The 19,083-nt window shown below is 27.5% G+C and overlaps 2 protein-coding genes across 5 annotated transcripts; one reads left to right on the forward strand and one right to left on the reverse strand.

Moving 5' to 3' along the window:
- The first annotated feature begins 793 nt into the window (after positions 1 to 793).
- Positions 794 to 14,768, forward strand: LOC132926340 (hatching enzyme 1.2-like). Its single transcript, XM_060990691.1, has 7 exons — positions 794 to 1,353; positions 10,982 to 11,085; positions 11,192 to 11,288; positions 11,460 to 11,589; positions 13,151 to 13,347; positions 13,425 to 13,524; positions 14,537 to 14,768. Exons 1-7 carry the CDS (start codon positions 1,227 to 1,229, stop codon positions 14,709 to 14,711), a joined length of 930 nt encoding a protein of 309 aa, XP_060846674.1. The 5' UTR covers positions 794 to 1,226; the 3' UTR covers positions 14,712 to 14,768.
- On the reverse strand, positions 14,755 to 18,615 carry LOC132926339 (mitochondrial thiamine pyrophosphate carrier-like). 4 transcript variants are annotated; one of them, XM_060990688.1, is made up of 7 exons: positions 18,472 to 18,615; positions 17,639 to 17,790; positions 17,263 to 17,418; positions 16,389 to 16,559; positions 15,409 to 15,583; positions 15,181 to 15,332; positions 14,755 to 15,015 (listed from the first exon to the last, which is right to left on the reverse strand). In XM_060990688.1, exons 2-7 carry the CDS (start codon positions 17,765 to 17,767, stop codon positions 14,836 to 14,838), a joined length of 963 nt encoding a protein of 320 aa, XP_060846671.1. In that variant the 5' UTR covers positions 17,768 to 17,790; positions 18,472 to 18,615; the 3' UTR covers positions 14,755 to 14,835. The 4 variants fall into 4 exon arrangements, with proteins under 4 accessions (XP_060846671.1, XP_060846669.1, XP_060846670.1 ...); XM_060990686.1 differs by having other exon boundaries at positions 18,291 to 18,508; XM_060990687.1 differs by having other exon boundaries at positions 18,161 to 18,508.
- Positions 18,616 to 19,083: the final 468 nt, after the last annotated feature.

The raw sequence follows: 19,083 nt of genomic DNA on the forward strand, positions 1-19,083 counted from the left end.
TTATTTAAAAATTTAGAAAAATAAGAATTTGAATAAATGCATTATTGAATGGGAAAATTATGGAGATAATCATTATTATTGTGTATATAGTAAATTATTCAGTGATGGGGAAGTTTTTTTTGTTGGTAATTAAATTATACTACGAATTACCTTCCAAAATTATAATTAAATTACCTATCCTTAAATTACTTTTTATTATTGGTCAAGTAACATTATTTACTTTTAAATTAAAAAAATAACTTTATATGTACCAACTAAAGTTAATTTCATATTTTATTTTTATAAATATCACTGAAGCTTTTTCAATATACATACATTAACAAAGTAACAACAATCAACCATATGAAATTATATGATATGTTTACTTAAAAACCAAAAAAGACAATAATTGTTTAACACGTCATTATTTTTAATTTTTTTTTATTTATTTTAAATAACAATAAGTTTTCCATTTACTAATTTAAATGTTTTACTTATTTACTACTTTTTTTGTCAGAAAATCGTGTTTGTATATTATATATCTATACATAATATATTTTCAATTGGACGTATTAAAACAAAAAAAGGTAACGAATAATTTTGTAATTTTACTACAAACAAATAACATAAATTCTTTAACAAAAATTTTTCCCACAACAACTTATAACTTGAGCTAGGTTACTTCCCAATACTGAAATCACCCTGTATAGTGTTTATATATATGTACGTGTGTGTACGTCGAAATCGACACGCACATCCTGGTCGATTCGATCGCACTACGCGCACACCACATAACATTATATAGGTAGACACACACGCGAGCGTTCGCGTTTAAATATCAATCGTTAAACCTCTAACAAGCCGTCAGTTGTCTTCCGTCTCCCGACCGTTCCGTCTCGCGCGCGTATTTAGGTATTATACCTACAACACTCGTCGCACGCACGGACCGTTGTCGCCGCCGCCAACACTCGCGTAATAACCACCCGATACACGATAATATTATATATTATAATAAAAAATATCATTACAATATCATACGATACAGCAGTAAGTAAATATATAACATCAGCGCAGTTCACCGCCCGCCGCAGTGATGCTGCACGGCCGTGCCGGACCTCCCCGCGCCGCCCTGCAAAGACGACGGTAGAGCCGTGCCGAAGACGACTCGTTTGCGTAACATAAAGGTACCTCCATACACATAATAATTGCATGTTGGGACGACGACGGCGACAATCCTATATAATAATATGTGGCGGCTACTGTTGACGGGAACGCTGCTGCAGTTGACCGGAACAGTCGTCCAGTGCAGGAACATCAATCTGATATTGCCCAGCGTTCCGGACGTCCTACACCCCCCGGTGCCGTCCTCCCAAGGTCCGTTTTTTATATTATTTTTATTATTATTTGTGTTCATATTATGGTGTAGGTACTTTTTTGTATAAAAATTATATTGTATCCCGGCGGCCAAACGGCTACCGACGAAAATCTCGATTCCGTTGTTCTGTGTTTACGGGTACTCCAAACTGCAATTTATTATTTATTTTAAATTTATACCTATTTTATATATTTAATTTATTCCGTCCGCAATAGCCGATCGCCATAAGCGATAACATTCAATATTTTAAGTTTGTGCTACACTAATCAGATCTACAAAATTATATATATTGTAATTTTCCGACATACTCGCGGTACATGTCGAAATAAATACTTAAATTGTTTGAAGTTTGATAACCGAAAAGTACCCATAATTATTATACTTTCGTGTGCTGTGCACTGTACGAGCCGTTTGCGATGCTAACCTAATGAAAATAGAATAAGTACACATTGCATTTATTATTTCACTAACAACCCCTCAACTGCTGAGTACTCTAACGTGGAGGAGGCTATATTACCACGAGTACACGACAGTGAACGATCACTATTAGTTTTTTTGTTTAGGTTTTCACTTTTTAATATAGAGGACAACATTAATTCAGGATTGTTAATTTAGTAGGTATAAAATATAAATATAATTCATCTATCATAAAATTTAAAGATATTAGGTATAGGATAATTATTAGGATATAATATATTATCATAGGTTTTTTTGATATTACAATTTTGGAATGAGTCATGAACATTTAGAAATTGAAAAATTTTACATACAAATCATTCGCTTAAAAATTAAAATATTGTATTAAACAAACATACATATTATGGTATTCGAACCTCTAAACGTTTTTCTTAATCCCAATTCACTCTAAAATTAAAGCTAACAACATAAATTTGGTAACGCTGATCTACGTTATATGTAGCTACATTATGACTTATTAAGATTGTAAGACAAAGAATAAAGTATTATATGGGTGTGAGTATGTGACGTCCTTTCAAAATTCTGTTAATCAAATTATTGTTGTTCAAATTATGTTTTTACCTAAATTAAAGTATGTTAACAAGAAATTGATAGATCTTTCGTAGGATTTAATTTTTAGCTTAAAAGTAATCAAGAAATTTAAAAATATTTGTCCAATTTAAGAATTTAAGTTGTAGGTTAAATTTGTGGAAGTAATGCATTTAAAATATATATACCTAAATATAATTATAACATAATATATATATGTATATTGTACCTATGTATAAAGTATAACCTGTATTACGGACCTGAATATTTTGTTGATAATATCACTATTAACTTATTATAAATATTATAATTATTATAACGTGTGTGTATTTTATTTTTATGAATCCAACGTTTTTAGGGAAATGAGGTTTCGCGTTTTTCGCATATCATTCTAAAAACTGTTAGATAGTTTTTATTATATTTTATAGGTATTGCCTTTTTACAGTTTTGTCGACTTTCCCTAAAACTCTTCCCACCAAAGAAATGTTCGTACTAAATACATGATATCATTTTTAACTAGTGGACAAGGTACAAAAAAAGCCGTCAAGTAGGTAACCGTTCTGTTGTACAGTAGGTGTCGAGTGTACTTCGTCGCCATTGAGTAGGTAGGTCACTGTAACGAATATCTTCAATTTCAATTCAATAATAACTAATAAATCATGTTGTATACGATCAAGTCTGTTTCGGAGACGTTCTAACTTTTTGGTTACAATTTTAACAAATGTTCGTATTTTTTATTTTCCGATTGTTTTAAAAAGTTGAGAAATTTCTGTTTAAAATAACGATCTATTTTTTTTTATCAGAAACCTCTATCGAGTCTGTCGAAGTTGATTATTGGAGCATATTTCTACTAGAAAAAGTGTTTTCACATTTCACACCAACAATGTAAAATCAATACATTCGTTCGTTGTTCCACTCAAGAACCAGTATAAAATATATAGAAATGTACGCAAATATTGCGTGTATTTAGGTTCACCGATGATTTATATTGTGTCGTCAACATGTTATTGTTTAGGTATGTTTTTGGCGTAACACTTTTTTTCCGTTTATTCCGAATAAATTATGGAGAAAAAAAGCGTTTGAACGCGAATCCGAAGAATGTAAGCCGGTCGATTGCGTTTTATAACTATAGTACGATTCATTAGAATGTGTGTCTAATGAAGTTACGAATCGCGATTATTTGTGTAATATATGGTTATTATTATAATTTATATTTTATATTGAACTCGGAGAAAGTGCATTTAGCAAATTATAACAAGAATTGTGCGGCACAAGTCGAGGGAAAGGTGGTTTCGAGGACGTACGTGTGTATTTATATGCATCTACATGTAGTATATAAGTCTGCAAATTTTTGAAATATGCCAAAAGTGTATAATCTATAATATATGCATAATATATATGTCGCACTACCTTAGTTGTATAGTAGCTGTGTAGTGACGTGTTTGCCGCGGTACGAAATTGTATCTCGATAGAACTCGCGCGTATCTACATCAACAACGTATATATTATTATTTATTATTATATGGACCGTGTGTACCTACACTTAACACTATACCCAAAAAATAATATAATAACTATTTTAAATATTTATACATTTAGGAAAGTTTTTGCAGAGGGAAAATCACCTTTAAATTAATTTAATTATTCCCCTACCCTATGATCTGCAGTTCTAAAATTTTAAAAATAATTAAGAACTTTTCTTTTTATTCAATTTGTCTACCTATTATTGTCACTACGGACTTTTTTTTTTTTGTTCTTAAGAGAATTTAATTTTCACTTTTACCTTTTACGTATATCACAATAGTGAAAAAAAAATTGAAATTTCAAATTTTACTTTTGATTTTTGCAATAAAATAATGTTTTGAATTGTTACATACCTAGTTAGTGCTTAAATATTAAATTTTTAACCACGTTTTTGTGATGTACGATGTGAAACTTGTAACAATTTTAATACATTCAAGCACCTATGCGTGTATATTTACTTAAAAAATAACACTTTTAGTTCGGACTATCATATTTTTAAGCAATTATTCTGTATTCATGAGCAAGTAAGAGGCTTGGATCAGTTGAATCAATTAATAAAAACTTACAATGTTGGCTTAAAAAAAATAATATTATGTAGGTACATACAAAAATCTATAAATAGATTTGTACAGAAAAACCTGGTTAACGCGTATTTAAGTACAAGAACAATTATATTTAAAACAAAATAATTATACTAATAATAAAACACTATGACTAAATACGACTTATTTTTCAAAATAAATAATTATTTTGAAATCAAATACAAATCCTAGACTTAATAATGTACGCGTAATGCATTTGATTAAGCGTTTTTGTAAATAATGCAATTTAAATTGTCAAAACAAAACATTTATGAAGGTATAGGTTAGGTTAACATTTTTATTAGTATTCGTCCCTTTGTCGTGGTATATGGTATATCTTATGGAAATTAAATTCCATAAAAACAAAAGCAATTCGGACCCAATTGAAATATATACATCGTATAGTTAAAAAAAATTCTGCAGAGTACTTGCTCTTCTATACTGTTCCTCACTATTGTATCCATAGGAAAAGCAAATCTGAGCGAAACCGATATACGGTGTCATTCTCTATTTCTAAGGATAATACATTTTAATAATTTCGGTGATTTGTTATTCAATTAAGTGTTCAACACTAGGAAAATTGAACCAACTTTTGCCAAAACATCGCATAATATATATAGGTATTACCTATATAATAATATCAGTATGGTAACCATTTCATGTACCTATTTCTTTTGATGATCTACATAACTAAACGTTCTTCATAATATATTATGTTATAATACGAAACTTACAGTCAACCCCACAACAACGAATAATGACAAAAAGTATCGCAAGCATTGCCCTAAAGAAAGTCAACTGACCGCGTTGCAAAAATGGTTAGGAATGTGATTATTGGAGATATATAATAAATACGCTGTCGAATGCATTAATATATAGCGTAGTTGTGTAAACGAGATCTGACAATTTGCAATTTATTACACTTTATAATTTATAAAATACCTACCATGTTTTAGTTTTTAAGCGTAGGTCAATAAAGTAATATCATAATAACTGCCGGTGTACAAGTAAGGTTGAAGATAATATGCCAAGTAGCAGTTTACCTACCCAGTGGTGTATTTAAGATCTTAGCCCCTTGGATATGGAGAATAAAATTGTTGGTGGCCTACTTTATTTAATACTATTTCAATAATAAATGTAATAAATTATAGTAAAATTGCATATATACAATATATGAATTATATTTATATATATGGTTCCACAGTAACAAAGCATATTATATAGTATTAATAAATAATATTAACTTGACAAATTAAAAATATATACCAAATGTATTATTATTTGTTGTTTTAAGTAATGTATACGTAATAGATATACGTAAATATCAATAACATATAGGATCGTTTTAAAAAAAAAATTCTTTGGGAGATCCCCGTAAATATGCTTCTGCTTTTGCAGTATACGTACAGTGACTGTTCGTCTGTTTGATGTATATCGTAAAGGTCTATAGGGGAGCGGGTCGGAAAATGTGAGTAGATAATTATGTTATCATTCATAGTTTTATCCCAATAAATGATGAATGAACAAATTCTTCGATTAGCACAAAATAATAAAATATTACCCTACTGCCTACCATAATGAAATTAAAAAAGAAAACTTAAAATATACACTGTTTAAAATATGATTATCAAATTTTAGATTAGGAGAATAATGTATTTGATTTAACAACTATGTAGGTATGTATGTGTTTTTTTCTCTCTATCATCACCTTTCGGAGAAATAAAAATGATGCTTGTTGAAATATCATTTTCACGTATAAAATAATTATTTCTTATCAATTGATAGAGGTACTTGAAATTTTCACCAAATGTTTATGTTATTATTTTTTTACTAAAGATGTCAAATTTTAAAATTTGAATTCTCGAGACATTTTTGAAATGCATATAATTAATTTTCAATTTAAAAACAACCTTATTAGCTCATTAATATTATACATGTATAATATTTTTAAATTTAATTTAAAAATATAATTTATTGATTTGATTTTATTCAAATCAAAAATATCACGTCAAATATCAATCGTAAATTCACAAAATATGTGAAAATAAACAATTATTAAAATATTTTTCCAAAATGGAAATGTCTTATTAACACCACGTCACCACAATTCCCTACATATAATAATAACAGTAATCTAAAAAATATAATAAAGATACATACACAGTTTTTTTTTATTCATAGTCATCTAATATAAAATTTTAGTGCAAAATTTGATATTTGAACGAAAAATAACCATTTTAGTTATTTTGTTGTAACTTAAAAAATATTATTCGTGGGTAATTGAAACTTTTAACGAATATTATTATAATTTAAATACACAGTGATATATCAAATGTAAAGATTTCGGTAAAAATTAATCTTACCTACCGCCGTTTAGCATTATATAGCAATACAAACCATCTTAATTTAAAATCGTATTTTGAACAAAATTATTTATAGGTAGGTATCATAGAATTCAAATTTAACATAAATAATAATATCTTACTCCTCAATAATTAGGTACACTCAATATCTGCTGTACAACAGCGTGGTTGCCTTATTCACCCTTTTTATTCATATGAATTATATTATAAACCGACATGGCTATATGTATATTGTATATATAATGTATTGTATTTACTATAAAGTCAATAGTCATATATTATATGACCATTGACCAAGGTTCACTACAAATCTACTGCAAACATTTAACAAATTTATAGACAAATAGCAAATGTATCAAATTTCATGTACGTCAAGATTTTCATATTTGATTTGAATAATGTCTGGGTGAAAAATTAGAAACTTCAACCAACGGCATAATTTTAAGATAATGATGGTGGACAAATTCCATTGTAGGACATTTTTCATAAAAAAATCACAACGTGCAATATTTTGAGAAACTAATTATGTTGTTTAAAATGTTAGTACATAGTTTGTTGTTAGTGTTGCTACTTATAGCAATATAATTTGGTCCCGGTGGCAAAAGACACAAGTACCACGCTAATTCCAGCACTAATTATAAAGTTCTTCGTTATTAGTTTGTAGCATATATATCTATTTAGTTTATTATTTATATGTTTACGTCCTATATTATGTATGTAAAGATCTTTGAGTTGTTTTGTACATTAAACTAATTTTATGTCTCAAGTGTATTATCGGATTTTTAAAATATTAATATTTCAATTTATACATACACCACCTACCTTATATTTTTATGTTAGATATATGAAAAAAAATGTATCGATATAGTTTTTTTTCATTATTATAAAATATATAAATAATGTTAGTTCTCAATGTTCTCATCATATTCATTATTCTATTTGATCTTACTTACTATAAAGACTAGTGCGATTTTTTTAATTAATCGAATATTTTAATCAATTATTTTTAAAGAATAATAAATAATCGAATAACCGATTATTCGATTAACCGATTATAATCGAACATTTTACTAATATTCAATTATTGTCGGAAAAATAATAATCACGCAGTCCTAAATTAAAGACGATGTTAAAACAGTGAGAATTAATTCAGTCTTTAATTATGACGTACCTACATTATGAAAATACATTATGTATTTTGATATTGTATAATACTTTAAATTATAATATTATAAATAATTAAGAAAATTAAAAATAATTAATATTTACTATGCAGTATATACCTATAACGTAGTATTATGATTTTGGATACCTATTTTCGACTAAAATTAATTTATTGAACAAAATATTCAAGACTTAAGTACATTATAGTTCTTCACGGGTCATTGTAAATTTCACCGATTTATAGGTAGTCGAATTTTGGGTTGAATTTAAAACATGTAAATTCCACCGGCACGAATTTTTAACCTGAAATATTTACTATTCTCATTTGTTGTAAATAATAGTAATTTTTCATTTTTTTTTTAACTCAAAATAATTCACATTTTAGATGGTTTAACAAATTGTTGAAGCATATATTTTCATCAATAGATTTTGATTCTTTATAAATTTCAACATTGTGTCTTTGATGTTTTACTAACTATTTAACTGAATACAATTGAGGCAACAATTTTGAAAAATTCGTTAATAGAATTTCATAAATATGTAATGGTTTCATCTTCGCATTAATTTAATTTTTTATACTTTCAAGTCTATAGGATTGGGAGAATAACAATGTAAATTTATAAAAACATTTGAATTTTTGAATCACACTTGTCAATACGGATACAATAAACTCCGTGTTTGTCGTTAGTTTAAAATAAAATAGCTTTTTTTTTTATAAAAAATTATTTATATTTACTAACATTTATCTATGGATGCTAGGTACAATATAAATATTCACATTAAAATAAAAAACAGTGGCGGATCCAGGATTTAATTTTTTTTTTTGGGGGGGGGGGAGGGGGTATAATCCAAAACGCAAATCTTAAATTAAATTTTTTCAGTAATTAACAAATACATACAAATAGACAATAATTTTAAATGTGTATTTTTTTATTAATCAAAGATTATATTTAAATTATAATAATATTGTAAAAAATTTATAAAGATAAAGATAATTGTAATTTCCTAGGATTAGATTTTGAAAATATATCTAATACTTTTTCAGGTTTTACATCAATTTGTTTATGGATATTAAGCAAATAGCTAACCCGTTTAAACGGTTACGATACGAATTACAACGACGACCATAAAATTACTAACATTTTAAATACCATTATAAGATATGGATTAAATCTTTATTATAATCGTGTGAAAAATAAATTAAGATAAGATAGTGATGGTTGGTGGGAAAGTTATACGGCAAAAATAGGCGGTGTGTGTCCGAATCGCCTTTATACCCGCATATTAAAAGTAATGTGTTTGGTAAAATTTCTTATACCTATAATGTGTTTGAGCGAAACAATATAAAAGATAAAATTGTAAAATAAAAATAAAAAATTTACACTATTGAATTAATAAAACCTAACTTATGGCAATGGGGGGGGGGCGAAGCCCTCCGGGCCCCCCTTAAATCCGACACTGAATCGTTACTGCGAAAATATGACGTATAAAATGTTAACACACCTACACACCAATATAAAAGTCCATCACTTACCTATATTGAACAATCGATAAACATTAAACAATGTATGTACCGAGTACCGACTACAATATATTTACATAGTACATACGGACTACAGCTAAAAAAAAATACTAGATAAAGTAATCGAAAATCTAACATTTACTTGTATACTACCTCAGCTAATATCATTTGTAATACGTTAAGTATGTTTTTCAATTTCGATTTGGTATTATCTGAATTTTATTTTACTTAAATCAAAAAAACCACTCGGCCACTAAACATTTTGACTAAATTAATAAAATATTCGACTACCTATGTTTATCGATTAAAAAATAATTCAATGACATTTTGTTGATCATTAACCGATTTTTAACCTTCGATCAAATGACTCGCGCTGGTTCGTATATCGTATGCGTATCCGTGTATTTTAAATTAATATAAATTTATTATGATAACCTAAACGCCCTAAACCTATAAGTTAGTACTTATATGATTTTCAACTTTTCAAGTTAGAATTATAATACAAAAAAAATTGGATAAAACAAAATGTTATATATAAGTATCTAGATTATTTATCTCGGGGCCATGTTTGTGCGTTGTGGTGAGATCAGAAAGGGACTTGACCCTCCCCTTCACTAATGGATATGCCACTGAATGACATAATCCAATACCTATAAGCATGGGCCGCCCATAGGGGTTTCAAAAAAAATAAAAAAATTGAATGATATTGAAAATATTTAATTTTGCATAATTACCTATCTATATTATATATTTATATCTATTATAATACTTATTTTACATATTTTTCTAATCGTGGCCACTAGCCTTGTAGCCGTTGAAAAAAACTAATTTAAAAATAATTTGAAAAAATATTTCTATGTATTTAAGGGGATTGGAAGCGGTGGTTTTCTGTCTTTGTCTTACACACGTGGAATATAGAAAAATAGTTATACGCGCCTGACAAAAATTAAGGTACTTCTAGTTGTTCGATTTAAAATATGTAAAAATGATAGAATTGGTATACAAGTTTACTTTGCATCGGTCGAAGCATATTTTTAATATATTTAATAATAAAAATTGACAAATTTATAAAATTTAAAATATTTATTCTCATCAAAATATTTATTTTGAATAATAAAACATTGAAGTGCTTCGACCGATGCAGAGTAAACTTGTATTTGTATACCAATTAAAACATCTTTACATATTTTAAATCAAACAACTAGAAGTACCTTAATTTTTGTCAGACGTATATCTATGTTCCACGTGTGTTTAACAAAGACAGAAAGTCACCGCTTCCAATCCCCTTCACTTAAATAATTTAAGCATTATTTAGAAATCAGCGTATACTATGCACGATGCACCCCTCTGACAAAATTCCTAGCGGCGCCTATGCCTATAGGCTATAACGATTCAATATAGAATTACGATATTATGTAAAATAGTATAATACCTTACGTAAACGTGTTTTCAAAATTATTATTTACAGCCGGATACATAAAAGGGGATGTGGATGATCTCCTGTCCGTGGAAGACATCGATCCAGAGGTCAGACCAGGCTTGTTTCAAGGCGACATGGCTATGAATAACGAGGTAAGCACACTCCATTATTGTCGGTCAGGTCCACTTCAGTCTCGAATGCAGTTTTTCTGGATCTTATTACGTTTAATGTTTATGCACCTTGTACTTGAATTTATAGATTTTTGATTATTGGCGGGTCGGCCTGCGATGGGACATTTTCCCGGAGAAACTTTGGCTTAACCGCACCGTGCCATATTTGATAAGTCCACTTTATGGTATGCATGCTATTATTTCAATAATCAAATTATTTTTATATAATATAATATAATATATAATTATGTTTGAAAGTTATATCAAACCGACGTGTGGTTGGTATGATTACGTGATCAATCGACACTATTTTTATCTTTATATCAGAATAATATTCTTTTGTTTTTCTGTTTCAGAAACCGAACACCGAATTCTGATATACCAAGCCATTAGGACAATCAATTTTATGACTTGCGTTAAATTTGTACCATGGACCGGCAAAGAAAAGGATTATTTACTGATATGGCCAGTGAAATATCCTTCTGGGTGATTATATATAATATATAATACGTTATACAAAGTAGTATGCGAGCTGTTCTACGAATAATAATATAATATACCTTCCTTATATCTAATCATTTAAAGTAACTCACATAAACGGAATGGCGATCGATAAAGCTTGACAAATTAGTTGAAATTACCAACAGTCAGGTTAACACAGCGAAAATTAACGCCGTTTTTATAATTTTAAATTTGTTTACCTATATATTTTTTTAAATTTATTTTTCGGGTTTATGGAGTTTTACTCTCTTTACTTCTTTATACTTTACACTGAATATATTTACGTATGACGGCGAGTCATACTTTCACACACATTTTATCGTATATAAATATATAATAAATGTAATACATACTAACTGTATGATTCGACTTGGATCGTAAAAAACCAACAAATATGAAATACTATGCTATATATATATATATATATATATGCATATAGGTTAAAAGGTATACCTTAGTTTTTGTGTACGTATATCTCAGTTCGCTGGCAAGTCGACGTTAACGCAATAACTCATTCGGGAACTAATTTCACATTTTAGTTACCAGTTGGTATATTTTTGAATGTGGTTAAAACTATATTCTCTTTTAAAGAAATACTTTAAAATTACTCTCTTTTTTTGTTATCAATAAAAACAATATCTGAATTTTTTTTAAAAATTGGTCGAGTAGTGTTTCAGTACTACCTATATAAATTAAAACTCTACAAACATAGATACCTTTGTATATAATTATGTATATATTATTTATATAGATCTCTTTTATTTTTGTATCCAACGGCAACTCTATATTATATTAACAAAACATATTTAATTTTCATGAATCAGCTCCCGAGACTCTGAGGATTATGTATGTCAAATTTGGGGCTAATTGGTTTTATAGTTTCCAATAATACCAAATACTTATAAATGCACAATCAATTTAAGTTTAAAACACCTTATATCCCCATTGTGTCCGTCAGTTAGTAAGGCAGTAAATAAGGCAGTAGGTAGATAGTTACGAATTCGATTGTTTGTATTAAGGCATTAAATTATTAAATTATGATTGTTGATTTTAAGATGGGTAATTATAATTATACTCTTAAAGTATCTACATATTATAATAAAAGGTCCCACAGACATATGTATATTAAGGACCGTGGTTTGAACGATCAACAAGAAAAATATTGAACGTTTGACATCACTACATATCTACATCGGAACAAAATGTCACTGTATTTTTTTTTAATAGAAAGTGTATAATATACTATTTGTTTGTCTTTTATTCTACAATAAGTTGAGAAACTGAAAATTGAAGGGATTGAGCTTTTTTAACTTTTTTATACTTTGTATATAAGTGTATAGGTAGATACTAAAATTATTAAATTATTGACTTATAACTAAGTTTATTATGTTAAAACATTATACAAATAATAAATAAAATAAAGTAAAAAAATTGTACTAGGTAATCATAAAATAATAATTTAAAGATATAATCTACTAAAATATTAAAATTTATTTTAAAAAAACCCGATTTTTGTTCAATTAACATGGATATTTTAACATTACAGATGTTGGTCGTACGTGGGCCGTTACGGGGGACCGCAAGTTGTGTCTTTGCAGCCACCAGACGACACTGGAGCCAATTGCTTAGGTACCGACGGACGACCTATTCATGAATTATTACACGCTTTAGGCGTTTTTCACGAACAATCCAGATCGGACCGCGATAAATTTGTTAAGATAAATTTTGAAAACGTTATACCACGTACGTAGTTAAAAAGTATTATTAATTTGGTAACGTTGGACCCCTATAGGTACATGATAATGTAATTATTGTTTTAGAATATCGTTCTAATTTTGATAAACAAAGTTTGAAAAACACCACATATCAGTTTGAATATGATTACGACAGTGTCATGCACTATGGCAAAAACTTTTTCAGGTAAGTTGATACATCACTTTAAATGTTAGTGTCTATAGCTAAGTTGCATAGACAATTTATTTGTTTATATGATTAGCTTGCTATTAAATATTTATTTATTTATTCAATGTTTAGCGACTGTTAGTAGATCCGACATAATATGTATATTATAAATTATATACAAGTATAAATACGATATAGGTAATTTTATTTCGATCTTGGAAATCGCAACCTATGTTTACCTACTACTTATTTATAGAGAATAAACAAGATAGTACTGAGTTTATAATGAAAATCGTCTATATTTGTTAAGTTTAAGATTTTAGATTGTTATAAATTTGGTATAAATTTTACAAAACATTTTTTTTTTTTGTTAATTTAGCATTATTAAATCTTAAAAAAATATTATAGGTCACGCAAATTCATTTACGATTTATAACAACTATGCAAAACTAACAAGTTCTGAGCCTTAGTAATTATTAATCATGAAATTTATAAAATATTTAAATATAGACTATGGCCAAATCTGCAATTTATTATTCACTAAATACTTAGAAGTTATCAAACTATTCAAGAATTATGTTTAATTAATTTGCTAATAAAATATTAAATTTAGAAGTAGGTATCATCAAGTAGTATACTAACTTACCATCTTCATTAAAAAGTTATTTTACGAATTTTTTTTTAACACAGAAAAAACCAAAATTGTTATACTAAAACAATATTTTTAAATTATAAATTACAATGATCAAATATTGTTCTTAGTAATATATAATATTAAATATATAGATTGAAAAATTCTAATACATAGATAGGGTACTTAATAATAATATTTTTAAAACTTATATTGTGTTCGGTAACACAATTACAGAAAAATGCTAACAACATTATAATTTATAATAGTAATTTTTTTGACTATATTTTTTTATAGTATTAATTTTAAGGGGGGACCACTATTACTAGTTGAATTATTATTTTTACATATAATTTAATCAAATACATCAAAAGTAATAACACAATTTTTTTTCTGCAGTATTGGCAAAGGAAAGCAAACCATTGTACCGAAGTTTGAAGGCAAAACAATCGGTCAAAGAAAAATGATGAGCAAGACAGACTGCTTGAAAATAAACGATTTGTATGGATGTCTAGGGACTCCACCAAATTACAACTATAAATACTATACATTATGTAATTATATGGGTCTTTAAGTCTTTAATTGGCAATTGTATTTAGAAACCAAACAAATAAACGTTAAAAAAATCAGATATTTGGTAATTTATTTCCAAACTATATTTCTAAAAAAAGGTAATCAAAGTACTTTAAAGCTATTAACTAAAAATTGTTGACTAAAGATTGAAGTAACTTAAGGGTTTGTTCATAAAGGGTTAGATGTAACGCAGTTGTAAACCCAGCTTTTATCAATGATGGAGACAGCCCTTTAAAAAGACCATTAAAAGATTCTTCTTTAATTGTCACATAGATACAATCCAATAATCCATTGCACATAAATTTCTAAAAAAAAGATTGATATACAATTGAACGAGTATTAATTGTAGTGCAAAATGTACTCTTTGTAAAAACATAGTGTTAGATGACTATACAAAATATAGGGGCAGTGAAATTGCCACATGTAAGTATAAGAGTGCATGATAAAATAATAAAATACAAATAGTTTACCTTGCCAAAATCTTCCCTAGAATGAACAAAATCTTGTAATTGTAGCCGTTTTTTTATTACGTCTAGTGGGTACACAATTGTTTTTGCTGATACACCCGCTAAAAATCCAGAACTAAATTGTTTAACAGTATTTATGCGGTCGTCATGAACAGCTATTTGGAAAATAAATTAAGTTAAAAACATACATTGTTTATAATTAACACCATAAGTATTGATAAAATTACATACGAGTATTAGTACTAGTATTAGTAGAAGACAACTTTGAAAATGTGTTATAAAACATGAACAAGAATCCGCCTTGTAATGCATTTTGCATTATAGTAGGAAAAAATCCTCTGTAGTATGCAGATACACCTTCCATCCTAAACATAGATATGGCCACACTTCTCATATTTGCATAGACCTACAACAATATATTAAATATATTATTTGTTTCATAATTGTTTCCTTCTTTAAAAAACATATTATTTGTATAGTCCTGCATTATATAGTGAACAGGCTACATGAAAGCATGGTCAAAATCATAATATGTTAAGCTAAACACACATTTCTTTAATAATATATATTTAAGAGATTGAACATTTTTTTAAAATTATCATTAAATCTAATTTTTTGTTTAAGAAATCTTATCTTTTAGTAATACAGAGTGTGGAAAAACATCCTTAGTTTCTGTATGGCAATAAAACAATTATTCAAAATCATAGAATGGTGGTAATTGATGTCTATGTAAGACGGGAAATTTAAGTTATGATTGGTTTTAGTTATAAACATATCGTGAATAAACCAGCAACTTGTGTTTGCTGTGGAAACTTATTAAATTCAATGTTTCAGGGGTGCTTGATTTCCATTAAAAACGATATTCCATGGTCTGTGCACTTTATAGATTTAATATCATGCAACTATTTTCTTTGGGGTTCCCAAGGAATCTGGAAGCTTTGAAGAAAGCAATTATTACAGTCTATTCATTGAATATATCAAAAAAATGATTGAGAAAGTTGTACAAAACTTTTAATCTTGCTTGGAGCATTGTATCGCCAATAGAGGGCAGCAATTGATCAACATTTTATTTAAAATTACATAAATTAAAGTTTCCAATATTACACATTAAATACCTATGTAAAAAAAAAAAAATTGATCACTAAATTGTTCTTTTTTTATTTGCCTTCAAAATTAGGAAGGGCATTTTTCTACACCCTATATAATATTACCTGATTAGATTTTTGAGCAACTAGTCGAGTGCGCACAACATCGAATGGATATGACATCAAAGTAGCAGCAGAGGCGGATGTAACCCCACAGAGAAAATGCACACTAGAGGTTTGATTTAATTCTTTTTCTGTTGTTGATAGTAATGCCAGAGTTTTTTGAAAGACTAGAAACTAAAACCATTGATTAAATATACTATGTACAATGAACTATAATTGAATAGGTACAATAGATATAACTTTTGGTAATATTATATTATACTTATAATCAACTATAATACATGTAACAAATTACAAATTCATGATTTAAAAAAATAGATTACACAATTATTTAAGTATAATAAATGGATAACATTTTACTTTGTGTTAAATTAAATAATAAATAATAATCATATTCAAATTTAATTAAATCTAAAGTTTTTACCATGAATTATAGTTATATTTTATATTTTTTAAAACAGTTTTTAAGTTTACATTTTTTCAAATGTATTAATTTTGTGTACAACAAAATTATCTAGTGATAAAATATGGTATGAAGATATAGGTCATGGAATTCTTTTGTAGTTTTGATTTTGTGAGAATAAATACTTAAAAATTAAATTAAAAATGGTATGTTGTAAAATTATACATTTAAAAATAATCTTTATGAGTATTGACATAAAAAATAAATAAATAAAAATAAAATTATAAAAAAATATTTATTGTTATTTAAGAATTTTAAATAATAATATTAAAACTGTTTTTGTTACATGCATAATTTTAAAATTTAAGTATATTAATTCTAGTATCTATTACTTAGTATTTATTGTATATTATAGTGAATATAAACAATCATTGCAAAGATTGAACTTTATACATGAAAAAAATTAATAATTACTTGTGTTAATCCATAAGTAGTTGATAGGAACTGTCCAGGTAAAAGACCTTTCCATAATGCCTTAAAACCTTCTTCTTTGTATATAAGACTAATTGATTGGTGAATAGATTTGTACTTAGAGTTATTGGAATTTGTTGATAATGGCTCAACTTGCAACTAAAAAATAAAATGTACAAATTATAAAACTAAAAATTATCAAAACAAAACTTGATCATGATTAAAGTCAAACTATGACTAAAATATACTCATATATTTATTAGATAAGTACTCTTAACTTAAAATAATTATTGTTAGTTAATTCTTTATTTTTCATAAGACTCTAGGAATCTTATATAATATAATAATTAAAGATACTCAGAGAAACAACTTAATTTACCTGAAATCGTATTTTGAGTACATCAAATGGTTGACAAGCCAAACGAGTAAAAGCTCCACTGCACGCACCAGCCGTGCTATGTAATAACCATGTTTTATCTTTTTCAGTATTGCTATTATTTAACGACATCAATGAAATCCTTTAGTTCACAGCTAAAAGTAATAATTTTTAAAACATGTATATTATTAAAAAACAATGAGTAAAATATTATAAAAAGTACATGTACATAAATTATAATGAAATTGTACTCTTTTGCTTTAATATTTAGTATATTCCCAAGTGGCAATTAAATACAAATCGGTAATATGAAGTAAAGCAAACACATAAAAATGAGGGCAGTGAGATTTGACAATGGTTTCGGTATTTCAGTAGGTCTGAGTAATGGGCATGTTCTTTAAGACCAGAAAATATTTAAGTGCCATTTCTGCCAATAAGATATATGGACAGATCATCGTCGAGCATTGACTAGTCCATTATGATAACTAAATAACTAGGTGCTTATCCGATTCACAAAGCTCAAACCTCTGAAACGCACATAACGTGCAATCTACTGCTATTTGGAAAAACATATCAAACAACGATCATGTGGTTGCCACAACATGAATGCAGTAATTTTTTTTATCGACAATCATGTTTTCAAGACAAAACGTACGGAGATACACGGCGACGGCCGAAGACGATCAACAACAATAATTGCAGGGCGATGGATATATGTTTGTCAAACCACCACCGAATACGAGTGGACGCATATCGTGCAGAGATGACATAAGTCACGGTCGGAATAATATGATAATTAATAATAAAGAAATAGAAAAAAATTCTCAGCAGCTTACGATTAACAGGACACGGCCTTTTGTGGATCGATCGCATATTCTCATTGATAGTACGACCTCCGACGAATGATAAGGAAACATCCTTATCAGATAATTCATATAGATGACTGTAAAAATAGCGCCATAGTGGTGCTCCGAAATAAAATACTATATTAACATAATATTTATTATCTATGTTGTAAATTTGCCACTTATCACTTCTGATATAGCAATAATCATAGCGTTATGCTATTATGTTATTGTGCACATATTTATTATTTTGTAGAGTAGTCACATACTCACATTAGTCTTGTAGACTGTAGAGTGGAACATCATTTGTTAGGGACCTAACAAAGTAACAATAGTAATAACTAATAAACATTTATTTTACATAATATACATAATATTAATTTAAGAAATTCACTTTCAAGATGGAAAATTAAAAATAATCATTATTTTTGTTATTTTATTATTAAATATTAATTAATTAATTATAAGTCAGAAATATTAATAAGAATTTATTAAATTATTTAATTTAAAGCATTTGTTATGCATATTATTTGACTAGGTAGGTATCTAATTTCAAAAATTATTATTAATAATATTAAATAACTATAATATACTCTATATAGC

Source organism: Rhopalosiphum padi, chromosome 3 (assembly GCF_020882245.1).
Source record: "Rhopalosiphum padi isolate XX-2018 chromosome 3, ASM2088224v1, whole genome shotgun sequence".
NCBI classification, from domain to species: domain Eukaryota; kingdom Metazoa; phylum Arthropoda; class Insecta; order Hemiptera; family Aphididae; genus Rhopalosiphum; species Rhopalosiphum padi.